Below are 14,990 nucleotides of genomic sequence, written 5' to 3'. Positions count from 1 at the left end.
CACAGTTTTTTGGGCTTACAAATGGTCTGAGGCAGGAAGGAGGCTGTAGCTTGTTAGGGAGGTGGGTAGAGTGGAGGGGAGGGGTCCGCGTGGAGCCAGGGTGGAAACAGAGGCAAGAACTCCCTCTTTTTATCCCCAAAAGGGAAGAGGGCACCTCAGTCCAAGTGGGGACCAGTGTGGGGGCCCCAGCACCCTCAGCCCTGCCCCCCTGAGCCTGGCCCTTCTGGCTGAGCCCCCGCCAGCCCTCCAGCACCCCAACCCCTCTCCCCTCAGCCAAGGGCCGGGCCATCTCGCTGCCCATGGACTTGGATGCCCACATCAGCTCACTGCTCAGCAGTGGCGCCAGCTGTGTGGCTGCCGCCCAGCGGAATGCCTCCAATTACAAGACGGCCACGCGGGCCTTCCCCCGTGTCATGCCCACAGCCAACCAGTGGGACTACAAGAACATCATCGAGAAGCTGCAGGTGGACGGGGCGCTGTGGCAGGGCTGCTTCTGGACGGGCCTGTGCTCGGGGTGTCCTTTCTGGACTGTCCATTCCCACCCGGAGGGAGCTGGCTAGCTTGTCCCATCCTGGGGGCCGCCAGGGGCAGGGGCTCCGTTCCAGGGCTGGCTCTCACCAAGGGGGCTGGGACGCCTCTTGCTCGAGATAGCACCTTCGTGTTTCTCTCTCACCCTTACATTGTCTCACTGGCTTCCAGACGGGGCGTGGTGGGTCACTGTCCTCCTGTGGCAGAAGACTGAGGCCCAGAGAGGGCGAGGGGCTTGCCCAGGTCCGCACGGAGCTAGAGGAGGGGCTGGGGGAAAGGCCAGGGTGTGCTGGGGGCTCCGAGCAGCCAGGTGTCCCACTCTGTGCCTGGCGGCTCTGCGGGCCCAGAGCCCTCAGATGAGGGCGGTCAGTCTGTGGGCCCCTTTGGTGCTGGGCCCACAGACGTCCTGGTCATCTCTTGGGCCTGGGTGGCCTGCAGCTCGCCCAGCGGTGACCCCGCCTTGCCCACCGCAGGACATCATCACTGCCCTGGAGGAGCGGCTGAGGCCCCTGGTGCAGGCCGAGCTGTCCGTGCTGGTGGACGTCCTGCACTGGCCCGAGCTGCTCTTCCTAGAGGGCAGTGAGGCCTACCAGCGCTGCGAGAGCGGGGGCTTCCTGTCCAAGTGAGTGCTGATCCAGGGCCCGGGGGTGCAGGGGCACAACGGCCCAGGGTGGGGAAGGCCTGGGGGGTTGGGGGCGGTGGCCGTGCAGGTGGTAAGGGGCTGCCCCGAGCACGGCCCCCTCCGATGCGGCCAGGCTGATCCAGCACACCAAGGACCTTATGGAGTCGGAGGAGAAGCTGTGCGTCAAGGTGCTAAGGACGCTGCAGCAGATGCTGCTGAAGAAGACCAAGTACGGGGACCGGGTGAGTGCCTGGAGGGCTGGGTGCCAGGCAGGCCTGGCCACGGGGGGCTCAGGGCCAGGACCGCCTGGCTGGATGGTAAAGGGGGAGACGGGCTGCCATGGGCCTTGCTCCCTTCCCTGCAGGGCAACCAGCTGCGCAAGATGCTGCTACAAAACTACCTCCAGAACCGGAAGTCCAGCTCGAGGGGGGACCTCCCGGACCCCATGGGCACCGGTCAGTCCTGTGTCCCCCCTGCTAGGCCTCTGGGGAGCCAGTTCACCCCAGGCCTTTCCTTCCCTTCCCTCCACGCTCCTCCCTAAGTGACTTTCCTGCCTCCAGGCCTGGACCAAGACTGGTCGGCGATTGCAGCCACCCAGTGCCGGCTGGACAAGGAGGGGGCCACCAAGCTGGTGTGTGACCTCATCACCAGCACCAAGAACGAGAAGATCTTCCAGGAGAGCATCGGCCTGGCCATCCGCCTGCTGGATGGCGGCAACACCGAGATTCAGGTGTGCCAGTCGCTGAGGCCCTGTGGGCGGGCATCCAGCCCCAGAGGGCAGTGCCAGTCCAACTACTTGGCGGCTCTGCCTCCTGTGTCTGCTCTGTGTCACGTGGCCCTTTTCCATCCTACACCCCTGCTCTGCTCCATCCCGGCCTGGGCCTGTTGCCCACCATCTCTGCCCCAATTATGTCCACCGTTCTTGCCTCGCAGCCTCTGCTCAGGCCTCCTTCCCTGCCCTCCCACATGCTCCTTAGCCTTTGGTATCCAACTAAAAACCTGCTTTCTCCAAAAGCTCTCTCTGATGGTCTTATCTCTGTTCATTTATTTGTTCATTCATTCTGATAAGTTTATGTTGAGTGAATGCCTTCTGTGTGCCTGGCAGTGTTCTAGGCTCTAGGACCAAAGAGCCAGAACCTATGTTCCCTTAGTTCTTGTATCCTAGTGGGGACAGCAGTCCCTACCTGCAGTCCCCATGTAATACCGAGAGCATGCGGACGGCGATAATGCAAGAAGGGGCTTTGGGGGTGCTGGGCCAGGGGAGTCTTAGGAGGAGTCATCGGGAAGGCCCCTGGGAGGGGAACGTTTGCATGAGGACCTGGAAGTGAGTACGTGGAGAAGCGGGGCAGGGGGCAGGGGGCAGAGCAGGCGTCGGAAGCTGTGAAGGGGAAGTGGCTCCTGTGGCCAGAGGGGGTGGGGGAGGGGCGGTAGGCGCTGGGGTCGGGGGTGGCAGGTCATCACGTGGCCTCCTGGCCCCCTTGGGCCTGGGCTTGCCTCTGGGGAGATGGGGTGACTGCAGGGTTTTGAGCAGAGAAGGGATGTGACTTGGACTTCAGAGTGACCCCTCTGGCTGCTGTGTGGGGAACTGATGGGGAGCCAGAGCAGGTGTCAGTGGGCAGGAAGCTCGTGCAGGCCTCCCACATGGCAGCCGCTAGCCCTCCGCCTCGACCTCTGCTGGTCTCAACTGTCCCCACCCTGGCCTCAGGCACAGGGTGCCGGGAAGTCTGTCTCCCCCACCTTGACCCTGCAGCACAGGAGGGAGCCTTCTGGGACTGCACCCAGGCCCAATGCTGAGGCGCCCTGCCCCTCCATCTCCGCGTTCACCCCAGAAATCCTTCTACAACCTGATGACGAGCGACAAGAAGTCAGAGCGCTTCTTCAAGGTGCTGCACGACCGTATGAAGCGGGCCCAGCAGGAGACCAAGTCCACAGTGGCCGTCAACATGAGCGACCTGGGCAGCCAGCCGCGTGAGGACCGTGAGCAGGCAGACCCCACCTCCAAAGGTCAGGCTCAGGGGTGACTGACGGGCCCGGGGATGCGGACTGGGGCGGGAGGCAAGGTGGGTGGGCTGAGTTGTGAGCTTGGGAACGGAGGGTGAGGGCGAAGGTCTGAGCACTCCCAGAAGCCCCAGCCTCACCAGGCCTCACCCTGCAGGCCGTGTGGCCTCCTTCTCGATGCCCAGCTCCTCATCCCGCTATGCGTTGGGCCCCAGCCTGCACCGGGGGCATGAGGTGGGTGAACGCGTACAGAGCAACGAGATGGGCACGTCCGTGCTTATCATGCAGCCCATACTGCGCTTTCTGCAGCTGCTGTGTGAGAACCACAACAGGGACCTGCAGGTGAGGCCCCGCCCCGCCGCCCCGCCCCGCCCCGCCACCCCGCCCCGCCACCCCGCCCGCGTGATTGGGGTCCCGGGGCAGGCCCCCGCTCCGTGCTGCAGCGGCGCCATGCGCATCCCTCCCCATGCTCTGCAGAACTTCCTGCGCTGCCAGAACAATAAGACAAACTACAACCTGGTGTGCGAGACACTGCAGTTCCTGGACATCATGTGCGGCAGCACCACAGGCGGCCTGGGGCTGCTGGGGCTCTACATCAACGAGGACAACGTGGGCCTCGTCATCCAGACCCTGGAGACCCTCACCGAGTACTGTCAGGGGCCCTGCCACGAGAACCAGGTGAGCCGTGGCAGCCGCGTGTGGTAACGCGGACCCCGGGGAGGGCGGAGCAGGCTGGGCAGGGGGCAGGCCCAAGCCCCTGGAGCTCCCACGGGTTCTGAGAGGCCCAGGGCCCCGTGTCATCCCCACCCCTGCCTCCCGCCAGACCTGCATCGTGACGCACGAGTCCAATGGCATAGACATCATCACCGCGCTGATTCTCAATGACATCAGCCCCCTATGCAAGTACCGTATGGACCTGGTGCTGCAGCTCAAGGTGCGGCCCGGGGCAGCCCCTGTGAGCGTGCGTAGGTGTGCATGCTGGTGTGTGTGATGTTAGCTTGCTGTGTCTGTGTGCCATGTGGGTATCGTGTGTGAGCATGGGTGGCGTGCAGGTGTGTGATGTATGCATGTTTGTTGTGCACACGGGTGCACGTATGAGCAAGCATGCTGGGTGTACACTTGCTCTAGAAGCGGGCATGCTCTGGGTTTATCCGAGGGCCTCGTGTCCATGCGTGCTGTGTGGGCGTGGGTGTGCTTGCCACAGAGTGGGGGAAGGCGGCCTGGACACACAGCTCCCTTCTCAGCAAGCCCTGGGGTCAGTGGGGAACAAGAAGGCCATGAGACTTGTGGGCAGAGGCTGTTACGGAACAGTCAGTGAAGGGGTTGGGGGCCCTCAGACTGTGGCTTGTCTTCCACCCCAGGACAATGCCTCCAAGCTGCTCCTGGCTCTGATGGAGAGCCGGCACGACAGTGAAAACGCCGAGCGCATCCTCATCAGCCTACGGCCCCAGGAGCTGGTGAGGCTGGGCTGGTAGTCAGGTGGGGCGGTGGCCCAGGTGGGTGTGCTGGGCTGGCAGTCAGGGCCCAGTCCTCTCTGCGCCCCAAGAAGAGGGCACTCAGCAGGCTCTGCCCCGCCAGGTGGATGTCATCAAGAAGGCCTACCTGCAGGAAGAGGAGCGTGAGAACTCAGACGTGAGCCCCCGTGAAGTGGGCCACAACATCTACATCCTGGCGCTGCAGGTACCAGCCCCACCCCACGACCCCTGGCAGGTGGACCCACCCCTCGGCCACTCCCCATGACTCTGCTGCCCTCCCAGCTCTCCAGGCACAACAAGCAGCTGCAGCACCTCCTGAAGCCTGTGAAGCGCATCCAAGAGGAGGAGGCTGAGGGCATCTCTTCCATGGTGGGGGCCCGGAGGACAGGGGTGGGCGGGGGGCGTGGCTAATGCTGAGCTGGGGCGGGACTTATATTTAGGGGCGGGGTTAGGCGGCAGATTGGATGGGATAGTATCTGGGGGTGAGGCTAGGAATTGAGAGCGGGGCTATGACCTAGGGACAGGGCTGAGGACTGAGCGAGACCTCAGAGCCCGGCTGGAATCTGGGATGGAGGCGGGGGTGGGGTGGGGTGGGGTGGAGATGCTGGCTGAGAACCCGTGGGAGCAGCCCTGGTGATCCCGATGTAACCGGAACAGTGGAGTGGGGACAAGGCTGCCGCCTGGTTCTGGGGCGGGTCTGGAAGCCTGGAGGAGGACCTCAGGATGCACCTAGGCAGGGTTGTGAAGGGCCCTGACTGTCCCGCAGGACTGTCTCCCCTTTGGGGCTGGGTCAGGTCTAGCTGGGGGTCACTCACTGCGGTGTAGCTCAAGGCAGGCTCAGTCCCGGAGGCGGGGTCTGTCAGGCCTGACCCGGGCACCCCCACCCCAGCTCAGCCTCAACAACAAGCAGCTGTCGCAGATGCTCAAGTCCTCAGCTCCGGTGCAGGAGCAGGAGGAGGACCCGCTGGCCTACTATGAGAACCACACCTCCCAGATAGAGGTGGGGCCCGGGGGCGTGATGGGGCGGGGCCGTCAGCGAGGGCGGGCCCTCAGCGGGGGCGGGGCCGAGGCTCAGGGCTGACCGGGAACCTCGTCCGTCCAGATCGTGCGGCAGGACCGCAGCATGGAGCAGATCGTGTTCCCCGTGCCCGGCATCTGCCAGTTCCTGACGGAGGAGACCAAGCACCGGCTCTTCACCACCACCGAGCAGGATGAGCAGGGCAGCAAAGTGAGCGACTTCTTCGACCAGTCCTCCTTCCTGCACAACGAGATGGAGTGGCAGCGCAAGCTCCGCAGTGAGGACCCGCGGGCGGCGGGGCGGGCGGGCACGATAAACTGGCTGGAGCTGCTCACTGATGCCCCTGACGCCCCCCTCGCGCCCCTGACGCCTCCCTCACGCCCCTGACGCCTCCCTCACGCCCCTGACTTCTTCCTCACGCCCCTGACGCCCCCCTCGCGCCCCTGACGCCCCCCTCGCGCCCCTGACGCCCCCCTCACGCCCTTGACTGCTTCCTCACGCCCCTGACACCCCTGACACCCCTGATGCCTCCCTCATGCCCCTGACGCCTCCCTCACGCCCCTGACTGCTTCCTCACGCCCCTGACGCCTCCCTCACGCTCCTGACACCCCTGACACCCCTGACGCCTCCCTCACGCCCCTGACGCCTCCCTCACGCCCCTGACTCCTTCCTCACGCCCCTGACGCCCCCCTCGCGCCCCTGACGCCCCCCTCGCGCCCCTGACGCCTCCCTCACGCCCCTGACTGCTTCCTCACGCCCCTGACGCCCCCCTCGCGCCCCTGACGCCCCCCTCGTGCCCCTGACGCCCCCCTGACACCCCTGACGCCTCCCTCACGCCCCTGACGCCTCCCTCACGCCCCTGACTGCTTCCTCACGCCCCTGACGCCTCCCTCACGCTCCTGACACCCCTGACACCCCTGACGCCTCCCTCACGCTCCTGACGCCTCCCTCACGCCCCTGACGCCTCCCTCACGCTCCTGACACCCCTGACACCCCTGACGCCTCCCTCACGCCCCTGACACCCCTGACACCCCTGACGCCTTCCTCACGCCCCTGACGCCCCCCTGACACCCCTGATGCCTCCCTCAGGCCCCTGACGCCTCCCTCACGCCCCTGACTGCTTCCTCACGCCCCTGACGCCTCCCTCACGCCCCTGACGCCTCCCTCACGCCCCTGACACCCCTGACTGCTTCCTCACGCCCCTGACGCCTCCCTCACGCCCCTGACGCCTTCCTCACTCCTCTGACGCCTCCCTTACCTGCTGGTGAGGGCCCCATCACCACCCCAAGGAGGGACCCAATCATGTTTTGCTCCTGAATTGTGGCCTGAGGCTGGTGGGCCCCGCATGGGGTGGGCAGATGATATTAACCAAGGACCCCCCCTTACCTGCCCCCGCCTCCCAGGCATGCCACTCATCTACTGGTTCTCCCGCCGCATGACTCTCTGGGGCAGCATCTCCTTCAACCTGGCAGTTTTTATCAACATCATCATTGCCTTTTTCTACCCCTATGTGGAGGGCGCATCCACAGGTGAGGACACCTCAGGGCAGGCGGAGGGCCCTGGGCCTTCCATGTCCCCTCCTGTGATGTGAGCAGGGCCTTGGGGCCAGCCAGGCCCCGAGGGGACTGGGTGCAGCATGGGGAGCAGTGCCCTCTGCTCTGGGTTCTGCACCTTATCACCAGGGCAGTGCCTCTGCCCTCTGGGTTCTGCACCTTATCACCAGGGCAGACAGGGCCCGTGCGCTCTGGAGACAGCGTGCACACACACATGTAAGGCAGAGAGCAGTTTGGTAGCAGCAGCTGGAGGCGGTAGCAACACTTCCTCGAGAGGCAGGGGTGATGGGCGGAGCCCTGCAGCCGGGTGGCCAACTTACAGGGAAGGCTCCCGGGAAGGGGGAGGCTTCCTGGGGTCTGTGGGGTGGGTGGGTGTGAGTGAGCCGCCTTGTCTCTGCTCCCGGGCCCCCAGGCGTGTTGGGCTCCCCGCTCATCTCGCTGCTCTTCTGGATCCTCATCTGCTTCTCCATCGCGGCCCTGTTCACCAAGCGCTACAGCATCCGCCCCCTCATCGTGGCGCTCATCTTGCGCTCCATCTACTACCTGGGCATTGGGCCCACCCTCAACATCCTGGGTGCCCTCAACGTGAGTGCCAGAGGACCCCAGCCCCCTCCCCTCAGGGTTCATCACGTAGTTGGACCTGAAGCGGGCCTGCTGCCTTCCACTGGCCACTGCTCTGCCCCATCCCTCGGGCCCTGCGCCGGGATCATTACAGACCCGAGGTTGGGACCACTCTGTCTTCTCCATCCTCCTGGACAACTCAGGGCAGCAGACAGTCAGAGCCAGCCAGCCAGGAGCCACTTTGGGGCACCAGCTTCAGGGCTGCTGGGTACCCAGAGTTGTGCACTGCCTGAAGGCACATTGAGGACATCAAAGATTTATGTGTTATGACAGTTTCCTGACAGATAAGAAATAAAGTGCCTCAAGCAAGTGGGGGGTACCTTTTTGTAACTTAATTATCATAAAGGCCAAGGGTGTTCTTCTCTGACCTGTTCTTTTCTTGCATCTTTCTTTCTGGTGGCTCAAACGATGAAGAATCTGCTGGAGACCTGGGTTCGATCCCTGGGTCAGGAAACTCCCCTGGAGAAGGGAATGGCAACCCGCTCCAGTATTCTTGCCTGGAGAATCCCACGGACAGAGGAGCTGGTGGTGGTCTAAGTCCATGGGGTCGCAAAGAGTCGGACATGACTGAGTGACTAACACTCACTTTTCACTTCTTCCTGAAGCTGGGGTCCCCCAGGGGCCTTCCTCTATTCTAGTTCCAAAAGCATTTCAGGGAGCATTTTTATTAATGCCATGTCTCCCATGCTGAGCAAGACCAGCTCAGACCCACTCTCCTGAAGACCTGGCCTCTGCTCTGGGCCTGGCCCCAGGAGTGGGGGGTTCAGGGTGGGAGGTAGGGCACCAACCCCCATGCCCTGCACTTGCCCACAGCTGACGAACAAGATTGTGTTCGTGGTGAGCTTCGTGGGCAACCGTGGCACCTTCATCCGGGGCTATAAGGCCATGGTCATGGACATGGAGTTCCTGTACCATGTGGGCTACATCCTGACGAGTGTCTTGGGCCTCTTCGCCCACGAGCTCTTCTACAGCATCCTGGTGAGGCCCTGGTGGGGATGGGGCTGGGCAGGGAGGACGGGCGGCTGGGGCTTCCTGCCTGTTGCTGGCAGTTCCCCAGCACCAGGCCTCTTGCTGCTGGGCTGGGAGGAGAGGATTTCCCGTGTCCTCATCTGCTGGACCCAGCCTGGCCTTCAAAACCTGATGGCTCCTCATGGTCCCATCTCCCCTGTACAGTGGGGGTTCAAGCCTGGACCCTGGAGCCAGACCGTCGGGGTTTGCATCCAAGTGTGGCCCCTCCTAGCTGTGTGGGCAGGTTTCTTAACTGCCCATGCCTCAGTTTCCCCTTCTGTAACGTGGATCATTAACAGCACCTGTCCTCCAGAATAGCTGTGAGGATGAAGTGAGCTGCTGGACGACAGTCCTGTAGAGCGTCCTTGCAGGTAGCGAGCGTGCCGTCAGAGCTGGCCGTCTTCCTCGGCCGCGCTTGGTGTTCATTCCCCACTCATGCTTTCCCTGGGGCCCCTCCTTCTGGGGCTTTAGGACTCGGGGCTCCTCGGAGATGTCGCCCCTGATGGGCCCGTGGGCCTGGTTCCACCCGCCTAAGCGCAGACCTCTTTGGGGGAGACGTGGGACCCAGTGGGAAGCAGGCAGCCTGTGGGTCCAGCCGTGTCTTTTCTGCTGCGCAGCTCTTTGACCTCATCTACCGTGAAGAGACGCTGTTCAACGTCATCAAGAGCGTGACCCGCAACGGCCGCTCCATCCTGCTGACGGCCCTGCTGGCCCTCATCCTGGTCTACCTCTTCTCCATCGTCGGCTTCCTCTTCCTCAAGGACGACTTCATCCTTGAGGTGGACCGGCTGCCCGGCAACCACTCCAGAGGTCTGTGGCACCTCTCCTGGGTGGGGGTGGGGATGAGAGGCCTGTACAAGTGGAGCACTTATCCCGCCAGGCCCCCCTGTTTCTCTTCTTGGGTTCTGGGTGGAGTCTTAATTCACACCAGCCTGCCTCCCTCTTCCCTGGGACAGACTGTGGGGGGTGGGAGAGGCTTGAGTCACTCTGGTTTGCAGACCCTGTGGTTCAGGTTAAACTTGGTACTTGTGGGAGCTGCCCGTGTGCCAGGGCTGGGGGTGCAGAGCCTCTCCCCTGTCCTTGGAGCGCAACCCTGCAGGGGCAGGTACACGTAGACCCTTCACTGTAGCCCGACAGTGGGGAGCTGGTAGCATCAGGGCAGGCTTCCTGGAGGAGGTGATGCTGGAGTCAGAACTAGGGACATGATGAGGCCAGGTCCTTGGACCTCCTGACCGTGACCCTGTCCCCTCCAGCCAACCCCCTGGGGATGCCACACGGAGCTGCCACGTTTGTGAACACGTGCAGTGGGGACAACGTGGACTGTGACTCAGGAGTCTCTGTGCCTGAGGTCCTGGCAGGTGAGGGCAGTGTGTCTCAGGAGTGGGGTGCAGTGGGGGTGGATGCAGACTCCTGGCCGGGGCTGAGCACGTGCTCCACTTGTAGAGGACGAGGAGCCGGACAGCACGGAGCGGGCCTGTGACACCCTGCTCATGTGCATCGTCACCGTCATGAACCACGGGCTGCGCAACGGCGGTGGCGTGGGGGACATCCTCCGCAAGCCCTCCAAAGACGTGAGTGCCCCGGCCCCGCCCCCAGGTCCCGGCCAGCAGGGCAGCCCAGTCTCCCCCATGTTCAGGGGAGCGAGTCGCCCCCCTTCACATCCCCACCCCACCGCGTGCCCCCTGCTCCCGGGCAGTTACGGGGTAGCTGTGCTGCGTCGCGGCCCCACCAGCCCAGACCAGCCCTCTAGCTCGCGGTGGGAGCCCTCTAGCTCGCAGTGGATGCTCTGAGGGAAGGCCTTGGCGCCCGGCTTTCTCAGGCTGGGAAAGCCGTGAGTCAGACAGTGGGCGGGCCTGCAGCTGGGGCGACCGGGTGGGGAAGAGGCCTCGGGGTTTGGCGCAGCATGTGCAGGCAGCCACGTGTTCCCAGGATGAGTCTGTCCCCAGTGGCACGAGGGTGAGAAGCTGCTCCTTGGCCAGGGGTCCCCTAGAATGAATGAGATCACGTGTCCTGAGGGCAGCAGAGGAGTTGAGAGCCACTTGTCCCCTCCCCAGCGGTCAGGGGTGGGCACAGCTGAGGCCTGGCCACCCCCACGCCAGACTCCTCCTCGAGGGCCTCTTTGCAGCCGCTGAGTCCCTGTCCCCGCAAGTGCTCTGGCGGCGATTCTGACTCTAGTGAGGCGGGTCCTCTCCACCGTCTTCAGGGCCTTCACTCCTTCTGGGAGCTGCTGGGCCCAGCCTCCCTGCCTCCCTCCCACAGGAGTCTCTCTTCCCCGCCCGAGTGGTCTACGACCTCCTGTTCTTCTTCATCGTCATCATCATCGTGCTGAACCTCATCTTTGGGGTGATCATTGACACCTTTGCCGACTTGCGCAGCGAGAAGCAGAAGAAGGAAGAGATTCTCAAGACCACGTGCTTCATCTGCGGTGAGGCTGGGCTCCCGCCAGGAGGCCGTGGCTGTCAGCAGCCTCAGTCTGCCCTTCCTCGGTCCTGTGGCCCCAGGGAGCCCTGCCCCGGGCTGGCAGCTTGGTGACTGTTCGCTTATCCCAGAACTGGGGAGAACAGAGCCCTGCCCAAGTGCGGAGTCGTCGAGGGAGCAGGGAGGGGCCTCGAAACCCTTCCTTTAAATTCTGGGTCTCAGATGAGGAAACCAGCCTGGCCTTCCTACCCCCACCAACCCATCCTCTCCCGGCCTCTGTGGGTGAAGGAGCAGGGTCCCCTGTGGGAACTGGCCCCTCGTCAAGCCCTTCCCACACCCCCGGCCCTGGGCTCCTGGCGTCTGTAGGGTCCCCTCGGCACTGTGGCAGGGCAGGGGCTGCTGCTTTAAATGGAAGCGACCTCAGTAGCTCAGAGCAGGCTGTCACCTGCCCTCATCAGTACTTGCAGCCCGAGAACAGTGCCCTCGCGGCGTCAGGAGGCCCTGCCCGCCCGCCGGGGCTCTCGGATGGGGTGTCTCTCGGAGGCGGGAAGCCCGCCTTCACTGCCACCCGCTGCTTCCCCAGGTCTGGAGAGGGACAAGTTTGACAACAAGACTGTGTCGTTCGAGGAGCACATCAAGTTCGAGCACAACATGTGGAACTATCTGTACTTCATCGTGCTGGTCCGCGTGAAGAACAAGACGGACTACACGGGGCCGGAGAGCTACGTGGCCCAGATGATCAAGGTGAGGGCCTGGGGGGCGAGGGGCACGGGGGGACGGCTATGGACCCTTGTTCAGAGGCAGCAGGGGGCAGGTAGCAGCTGGAGCTGGATCCTCCGGAGCCCCCCAACCCTGCTGTGCTGCAGCGGGGGGGGGGCCTCTGGAAAAAGCCTCCAGAGGGTGCAGGTGGTGTCTGGGGCCCGTGGATGCCCGGTGCCAGGCGACCCTGCTTGTGGCGACTGCTCTATGGCCCTTTCTGAGGGGCCTTTTCTGTTGGGGGCGAGAGGGAGGGCGGCTTCCTGAAGCCTGGGTGGTCGCAGGCCGAGAGGGCGCCTGGATGAGCTTCATGCTGTCAGACTCGGGAGACATCAGCCATCACTGCCGTCCAGTGCAGTGGCGAGTGAGTGAAGCAGAGGTCTGGAGGGTGAAGGGAGTCTTCCTTCAGATTGCTGCACAGCAGTGTGCGTGCTCGTCGCTCAGTCGTGTCCGAGTCTTTGTGACCCCATGGACTGCAGCCCCCCAGGCTCCTCTGTCCATGGGATTCTCCAGGCAAGAATACTGGAGTGGGTTGCTATGCCCTCCTCCAGGGGATCTTCCCAACCCAGGGATCAAACCCACGTCTCTTAATGTCTCCTACGTTGGCAGGTGGGTTCTTTACCACTGGTGCCACCTGGGGTTGCAGCCTCTAAAAGCAAAGAAAACAACTCGGAAGGGGGTTCTGTATGTGTTTTGAGTCTCTATTTGGACTGGTCTTGAGTGCAGGTTTGTCTGTTGGTCTGAGAATTCAGCTTGCAACAGGTGCCCCCGCCCCGCCACCACCTCTTAGTCTTGGGAAGCATGGTTTCGCCTGAGTGTCAGATGCCACTGCCCCCGGCAGAGCTCGCCCCCTCAACATGCCATCTGCCTGACTCGCGCCTTCCTGGGGTGTGGGGCCCGCTGGCAGGGCGGGGCGGGAGGAAGGAAGGAAGGAGAGACGGGTCTGAGTGCAGAGGCCCGTCCTCCGCCTCGCAGGGTGTGAGGAGTAAACGTGATCCCAGCGCCACAGCAGGAGGAGACACGGGCTGGAGGAAGTCCGCCTGTCTCCGTGCCATGCTTCCCGCCCGCACAGGGTCACTCGGGCCCCGCGGGCAGGACCCGGGTCAATTCAGATTTTCCCATGACACGTCCCTGGGGAGTAATTTGGCCGTGGGTGTGGCAGCAGGCTTCCCCCACATGACTGCTTTTCTAGAGGCCTTCCTGGGCTGGGCTTGAGTGCGTTCACCCCACGGGGGATGTTTTTCAGAACAAGAACCTGGACTGGTTCCCCCGGATGCGGGCCATGTCCCTGGTGAGCAGCGAGGGGGAGGGGGAGCAGAATGAGATCCGCATCCTCCAGGACAAGCTCAGCGCCACCATGAAGCTGGTGTCCCACCTCACCGCCCAGCTCAGCGAGCTCAAGGAGCAGGTGCGCCCCCTACGTCCTGGCCCCCGCTGGCAGCCCTGGCTGTGGCCGAGGCGGGGAGGGTGGTGGGGCCTTTCTGCTTCCTCTGCCCTCTTCCTGCTGGTCTTCCTCTTGGGTCTGGGGTGGAAGACGGGGACCCTTGGAGAGCTGGATGGAGGGGAGACAAGGCGGCCCCTACCCCCATGCCCCTGAAGGGCAGACGGGCAGGGCTGAGCGCGACCTCGTGCAGGTGGGGCCTCCCTCGCATGCCCCCTCACCCCCACCCTGCAGCTGCTAGACTCTGGCCCAGGCGCTGATGGGTTAGGGTGATGGGGAAGTTAGGCCTCCTTCCGCTTCTCAACACCCGCTCTTGCCCAGTGTCCTCTGCACCATCTGGCAGTGACTAAATACGGTCAGGCAGCCCCTCTTTTAGGTGGGGCACTCTCCCAGCTGCACCAAATCAGTGTTTGCGAAACGCTAATTGAGGACCAGGGTTTGGGGCTGACGGCCCTGCTGCACCCTGGGGGTCCTTGGCCAGCTGCCGGGGACAGCGGGGAGGGTGGGCTCTGGGCGGCCTGACCCGACCGCTGGCGTCTGTTTAAACCCAGATGACGGAGCAGAGGAAACGCAGGCAGCGCCTGGGCTTCGTGGATGTGCAGAACTGCATGAGCCGCTGAGCCGCCGCGGCAGGCCCACTGGCCGCAGGGACACTGGAGTGCTGAGGCTGGGGAGACTGGCCACCCCTTCAGGCTGGGCGCTCGCCCAACTGCCAGAACCCACTCGGCCAGACCCCCCAGGCCAGCCTGGAGGGGAAGCTACAGAGCGGACAGCCCTGCCCAGACCGAGCCCCTGGAAGACTCCGAAACTCGCTGGGACTCGCTCGCCGTAGTGCCTTAGAGGAGTCCGTCCTCGCAGCACTGCTGCTTGGTCCCTTACAGCAGGAACTGACATCGCTTCGCGTTCCTCCTGGTGGGTGACCAGAAGTGGGGTCTCCTCTGTACTCCAAGCACTACATTTTGGTCGCTGCCACCTCTGGCGGGACGCAGTGACGCTGTTGCTAGTGATTTTAGGGCTTTATTTAACTTATTCATGGTGCCGGCTCGGCCCTTCCCAGGGCTGCGCCCCTCCCCCGGGCCCCAGACCTGCTGTGGACCCTGTAGACTTCAGTGTCCGGGGCCCGGCCACCCTTGCGGGCACAGCCCCGGGAGGACAGGAGACCGCAGCATGGAGCCTTGCTCCTCCTGGGCCTCCTGGGGACGGGCACACGCCCAGGGGACTGGGCTGGGGCGTGTCAGGAGGGGCTGGTTTTCACTGCCTGTTTTCTCCTTTTGGTGTAATGTTTTACAAATCCTTTGGCCCGAGAACTAATATGTTAATTGCCTTAAATAAATAAATCTAGTCCATTAGAAAAGGATACTGGCTCCTTGGGGGCTGGAGCTGCTGGCAGAGGGCAGTCTGAGCCCACCTGCTGGCCTGGCCTCACCGTGCATTCTTGGGAGATGCTGAGTGCTGTCCTGTCTCGCGACTGCGGGACAGAATGCACTGCAGTGTAACTGGTTTCTGTCATCATCCTACGTGTTTTATTTTATGTAAACACAGTGAGGAATCC

At 63.4% G+C, this 14,990-nt stretch overlaps 1 protein-coding gene across 1 annotated transcript in view; it reads left to right on the top strand.

Annotated features, from left to right (window-relative positions):
• Window positions 1–14,733, top strand: part of ITPR3 (inositol 1,4,5-trisphosphate receptor type 3) — a 67,935-nt gene extending 53,202 nt beyond the window's left edge. The window contains exons 35-58 of the mRNA XM_052648991.1: window positions 274–464; window positions 1,002–1,150; window positions 1,284–1,392; window positions 1,515–1,605; window positions 1,711–1,880; window positions 2,980–3,154; window positions 3,306–3,490; window positions 3,626–3,826; window positions 3,972–4,082; window positions 4,510–4,605; window positions 4,727–4,828; window positions 4,906–4,992; window positions 5,513–5,623; window positions 5,726–5,918; window positions 7,045–7,170; window positions 7,607–7,779; window positions 8,629–8,793; window positions 9,441–9,633; window positions 10,077–10,181; window positions 10,267–10,394; window positions 11,083–11,248; window positions 11,825–11,985; window positions 13,244–13,405; window positions 13,990–14,733. Of these exons, the coding sequence (XP_052504951.1) occupies window positions 274–464; window positions 1,002–1,150; window positions 1,284–1,392; window positions 1,515–1,605; window positions 1,711–1,880; window positions 2,980–3,154; window positions 3,306–3,490; window positions 3,626–3,826; window positions 3,972–4,082; window positions 4,510–4,605; window positions 4,727–4,828; window positions 4,906–4,992; window positions 5,513–5,623; window positions 5,726–5,918; window positions 7,045–7,170; window positions 7,607–7,779; window positions 8,629–8,793; window positions 9,441–9,633; window positions 10,077–10,181; window positions 10,267–10,394; window positions 11,083–11,248; window positions 11,825–11,985; window positions 13,244–13,405; window positions 13,990–14,058 (3,419 nt within the window). The 3' untranslated portion in view covers window positions 14,059–14,733. The remainder of the gene's footprint in view (window positions 1–273; window positions 465–1,001; window positions 1,151–1,283; window positions 1,393–1,514; window positions 1,606–1,710; window positions 1,881–2,979; window positions 3,155–3,305; window positions 3,491–3,625; window positions 3,827–3,971; window positions 4,083–4,509; window positions 4,606–4,726; window positions 4,829–4,905; window positions 4,993–5,512; window positions 5,624–5,725; window positions 5,919–7,044; window positions 7,171–7,606; window positions 7,780–8,628; window positions 8,794–9,440; window positions 9,634–10,076; window positions 10,182–10,266; window positions 10,395–11,082; window positions 11,249–11,824; window positions 11,986–13,243; window positions 13,406–13,989) is intronic.
• Window positions 14,734–14,990: the final 257 nt, after the last annotated feature.

The sequence above is a fragment of the Budorcas taxicolor genome, chromosome 11, assembly GCF_023091745.1.
Source record: "Budorcas taxicolor isolate Tak-1 chromosome 11, Takin1.1, whole genome shotgun sequence".
NCBI classification, from domain to species: Eukaryota; Metazoa; Chordata; class Mammalia; order Artiodactyla; family Bovidae; genus Budorcas; species Budorcas taxicolor.
Note: the sequence above shows the minus strand (reverse complement) of the source record. Positions and strands in the feature narration are given on the sequence as shown.